The sequence below is a fragment of the Phoenix dactylifera genome, chromosome 9 (genome assembly GCF_009389715.1).
Source record: "Phoenix dactylifera cultivar Barhee BC4 chromosome 9, palm_55x_up_171113_PBpolish2nd_filt_p, whole genome shotgun sequence".
Taxonomy (NCBI): Eukaryota; Viridiplantae; Streptophyta; class Magnoliopsida; order Arecales; family Arecaceae; genus Phoenix; species Phoenix dactylifera.
This window is the reverse complement of record NC_052400.1, coordinates 16,084,217-16,089,204: the sequence shown is the minus strand read 5'-3', so window position 1 is coordinate 16,089,204 and position 4,988 is coordinate 16,084,217. Positions and strand designations below refer to the sequence as shown.

The 4,988-nt window shown below is 43.0% G+C and overlaps 1 protein-coding gene across 1 annotated transcript; it reads right to left on the bottom strand.

The window, feature by feature from the left end:
- Positions 1–2,068: 2,068 nt before the first annotated feature.
- LOC103699055 (transcription factor bHLH149-like) lies at positions 2,069–3,142 on the bottom strand. Its single transcript, XM_008781130.4, has one exon. It carries the CDS (start codon positions 2,948–2,950, stop codon positions 2,288–2,290), a length of 663 nt encoding a protein of 220 aa, XP_008779352.2. The 5' UTR covers positions 2,951–3,142; the 3' UTR covers positions 2,069–2,287.
- Between the last annotated feature and the right edge of the window lie 1,846 nt (positions 3,143–4,988).

The following is a 4,988-nucleotide window of genomic DNA, read 5'->3' as shown; positions in this document are numbered from 1 at the left end:
GAGCCCATCAGATTCAACTTTGAACCACCGAAAGTAGATGATAAAAAATAGTGAAAAAGCCACTATCATTGAATCAAAGTCCAACCACAGCACATGCCCGCAGGCCTACAAAACAAAAGGAATGCGTCCAGCCTAGAAAACTCACGGAAGCAATCCCTTCTGATTTGTCACCCTTCACTTATGGACAGTACGTACGTAGCTGATATAGTGATATGTAAACTAACGGACGGACCTCGAAGGTTTTCCTTTCCTTCGGGTGAAGTCCCAAAGAAGGTTTCCGAGGCACCAAACAGCAACAGTAAGTACTGTCATTGGTCTGGTCGAAAGGCTCATCTTTCAGGCAATGTATGAGGTACTCCCCATCCCATGCTCATCCAAAGAACTACATGTATTAGGCCCCCACTGGTACGACGAAGTGGACTTGGCTACAGGTTGCTGTGTTCTCTGGTAGGTAGAAGAGCTCAACTGGTTGCCTCCACCGTTCCCCAGTGCAAGATTTTTGCTTGTATATTAAAATAAGTTGTCCTCTTTGAGTGGCTGGACATGGGATATGGGTCCATCCATATCCTTTAAGCCTTTGATAGATAGTAAGTCCTGCTCCGCCCGTTGCCTGGGATTTGCCTCTTTACACTAAATTTATTGTCCTCTCCACTACATGCATAGCACCTGCGTGGCTCATGGCCTCCCTTATCCTCAAAAAGGAGTATAAGGTGGGCTAGGGCAGCGGTTGTACCATTCCGAGATGGACGAAGGATTCACCTTTCTTTAAACGAATCTACCATGGAAGCGTACAATGATTGCTTTCAATTCTATACCTATGATCTAACAGTCTACGTTGCAAAAGAAGACCAATCATTCTTTCTGCAAGAGATACAACTCAAGCATGATCTTCTTTAGTTAGTAGTGTATATTGAAACTCAAAAAACATGCAAGATAGACTCTTGGGACTATTGACATGGTTGGCATTTTGTAATAAATAATCTCTTTCATTTTTTCTGAAAATTAAAAAAAAAGAAAACTCTTTGATATTTCAATTATAGAAATAATTAATGATGGTGATTTCTTTGCTCTTCATGTGTTAAATGTTGACGGGGTCAAATTTTGTGTGCGGACATCATAGGCACCTGGCCACCTGGGTCTTTAGCTTTTACTCCGGCTACTAATTAAAAGCAACTTATTAAATTAAAAAGCAACTTATTAAATTAAGGGCAGATTCGCTAGACGGCTGGCCTGTTCACACTTTCCCATCAACAGAACATTGATAGGGTGAATATTTTGTCCCTTTCACCCACCAAGATATAGATCGACGATGATGGTTTTATTTAAACTTCTTTAGATAATGAGCATTTCTATCTTTAGTATCGTATAGAGAAGATGAGAATCCCCATGCAGAAGGAGGGCGTGCACAAATCGAGAAACTTACGCTATCTATTTTTGATAAGTGAGAATTTTTGTTTTTTTTTTTCAATATACGCATTGCCAAAGGCAACCTAAGGCAACAGAATCGATGCAATGGAACCTTGCGATCTTGTCCATGTTTGATCATAAATTTACAAGAAGATTTTTTCATAAAGACTATAAGTCTATGGTTACAATGCAGTGGGTCTAAACAGAACTAATACCTTAGTCTTTGAAAAGCTATAAGCAAATTATGCAACCAAAACTTTGTATATTCTGTACACAGTCCAATTGGAATAAAACAAAGGAGGGGGGAATTGTGTTATCGGTTCCTTTTAACTCCATCATCATCTCTCAAAAGGATATTTGAGGGCAAGGGTTCATCTATAACTAATCTTTGGGTTTGTATCAAACTATTAATTGCCCAAATTATGCCATTCTACTACTCCAAAAACCATCATTCTTTTGCTCATAACTCCAGAAACCAGTTGACTTTCGCACCCTAATAACTCTATGCTGCAGGTTTGAATTTTGTAACCTACCCTTTTATATCACGTAACTCTCAATATTTCGACTGTCCTCACTTCTCAAGAGTTTTCTTCTATAAAAATCATAGAAAAAAAAAAGCCCTGCAAGAGAGAGGATGCAACAAGAGTGTTTGTAGATGAGAGAGCATAAAATATAAATTCTCATCTTGTTGTTAGAAGGAACAATCAGACAGCAGCATGCAGCATATACAAGTATCTGAGAATTTACAAAAACAAACCCAACAAAAATATCTCCATAAATTCTACTCCCCCCAACATATCTACTTCTTCTTCTTCATTTTATTATTCAATAATAATTAGAATCCAAAGCGAAGCCCGCCGGCCGGCCGGCCGGCCGGCCCTCAATTCTCCGGTTCGGGGGTAGCGGGGGGCGGCCGCGGAGAGGAGAGTGCAGCCGCTGAGAGGGCGTCGGCGAGGACGCGCATCGCCTTGACCTGCATCTCCAGCGCCGCCACGTAGTCGGCCGTCTCCTCCAGCAGGCTCGGAGCCGACAGCTTCCGGCACCCAGGAACCAGGCGGGCCAGCACGCGGAACCGGTCCCTCACCTTCTTTCCCTTCAGCGCCGGCGGCGGAGGCGCCGGCGATGCGGCCTTCCTGACCGGTCGCGGCTGCCGACGACTTCGGACCTTGCCGCCGGCCTTGAGGAGGAGCTTGCGACGGCGGCAGCGACCGAAGAGGATGGCCCGGCTCCACCGGGACTGTCCCCGGGCGGTGAGGGCGAGGGCGGAGTCGGCCGCCTCCTTGACGGCCCGGGCCCCGCCGGCGGCGGCGGAGACGCGGGCGGAGCGGAGGGCGTCGAGGAGGCGGCGCCCGTAGATCCGCTCCTGGGCGCCCGTCCGCCACTTGGTCTGGGGCTGGGGGGTCGGACCGGGCCGCGGTTTTTTCCGTGAACCGGACGCTGAAGAAGAGGAAGGAGATGATGACGAGATCATCGCGGGAGGGAGAGGAGGAAGGGAGGAGGAAGTAATGATTAATGACACGGAGATGAGCTTGGCGGCCTCCATATATTTATGATGCTTGTTGTTTGATAGAATGATAGGGGCTCATATTATTGGAGCATAAACTGTGTGTTATGATGGGGACGTGGGGAGGTATGGTGAGGCCCATGGCCGGACCCATGCAGATTAATTCACATGATTCCCCTGTTATGGTAGTGTTAGCATTTGGTGCATTCTATCACCAGCACAATAGAGTTGATACTTGCACCTGTGTAGTTTAATAAGCCTCTCCCTTCCAACCAACTAATAGAAATTGCTGCCTTGCTTCTGCAATGTTGTGCTGCATCAATTGTGCCCTAATTTTCTTCAACATGACACTAATGCAATGAATGAGGTTGTTTCAAACAAGACCCATCGTACTGGTACCGGACTCCGTATCGGTGCCACACTAGTATAGTGTTAGTATGGTACAAAATTTTTTTAGCGTACCGACCCTCGCTACGCCATCGGTCCTATTATCGAATCAGTACAATACGGTATGGTACACTTTGTACCGTCTGATACGATACAACACGGCATACTATGGTTTCTAAAAGAAAGAGGGATCTAATTTGTCAAAGTATGATTTGCATACTTGTTTATTTTCTTGCACGGTGGTAAAAAATGAAGCCCTTACAAATACTAAATGTGTTTTTCAACTGAAATACAAGGTGCGTCGATCTTTTTTTCCAGAAATTACAAGGTGTTTTTGTGAGGACCGTGCGAGCGTATGTTTAGTCTCACATCGGTTATTTGTTGGGTAGATCTTGAGTACTTATATAGGATCAAAAAATCCAAACAATACTTTCTAGCTAGTCTTTTTGGATAAGGTACGGGATTGTGACAAATAGTATCAGAGCGGACTTGGCCTATAATCTATGTAGACTAGCGAACACTGCAGCACGGATTTATTGGAGCTGACTACAGCTCAGTCGTGGTGCTTGTGATTAAATTTAAATGAATTTGAACTCTTAACCTGACGAGAACGTCAAGGCTTAAATAGAGAGAGTATGTGAGGATTCATACAAGTAAGTATTTAGTCCCACGTCGGTTATTCGCTGAATAAATCTTGCATACTTATACAGAATCAAAAAAATTTCAAATAATATCTTCTGGCTAGTCTTTTTGAGTGAGGTTCTGAGTTATTACAGTCTCTATAGATAGCAATAGATGAGGTGCAGCATATTTTCTTGGAATGATACATCTTCGCTTTAGTATGTGGATTCCTGTACTCAATGATTTTAGATTTTTTTTTTTTAACTATAAACTGCTCCTTTTGCATTCCTATACTTGAATAATATTTGAAGTCCACTTGTAATCATCATTCATGAAAATTATAATGTAACACTGCACTTAAAATAACCTCTCAAGCGTGGAATGAGTCGTTTGAGCTATTATTCAGTAATTAGGTCTATGATTTGATGCATAATGTGATACCCTGTTCATGCTAGTCAGGCATCTGTGACTCAGGATATTTAACTAGCCGGTGCATGAATCAAGTAAATAAACAATAAATAAATAAATATTTTATAGATGCAAATCAAGGAACAATTATTGGGTGGATAAGATTTGTATAAGTTCAATAACAAACATCAATATAAGAACGATCCTCACCTAATGACACCCCTCCCACAAAGCTTACAATAAGATATCCTTCATAAAGGTTATCACATATCAGGTCATATGCAGAGTCTCCCCTTCCCCGGCTTTGGCTTTCCCACCACGGCAGCGGGCGGCGGGGCCTACCGTTTTCTTTTCTCTTTTGCCGTCGCTTTACCTGGGCTTTTTATTGAAGTTAATTAGCATATACGTATAGTTTTGTTTGGCTTCCGTTGGTGGTGGTGGTGCTGCCGCTGGTGCTCCTCCTTTACGTGGAACGTGCTAGTGGCTTTCAAAAAAAAAAGTTAAAAAGAAAGAAAGCGCCTAACATCAAAAAATTTTCGAGCATAATGATCTTGAGCCTAAGCGGAGTTTCCAGAGATCAATCAATATATATATATATATATATATATATATATATATATATATAGAGAGAGAGAGAGAGAGGAGGGGGGGGGGGGGGGAT

Bases quoted from the DNA above. Each gene is read 5' to 3' on its own strand.
- LOC103699055 (XM_008781130.4), bottom strand. From the start codon at position 2,950: ATGGAGGCCGCCAAGCTCATCTCCGTGTCATTAATCATTACTTCCTCC.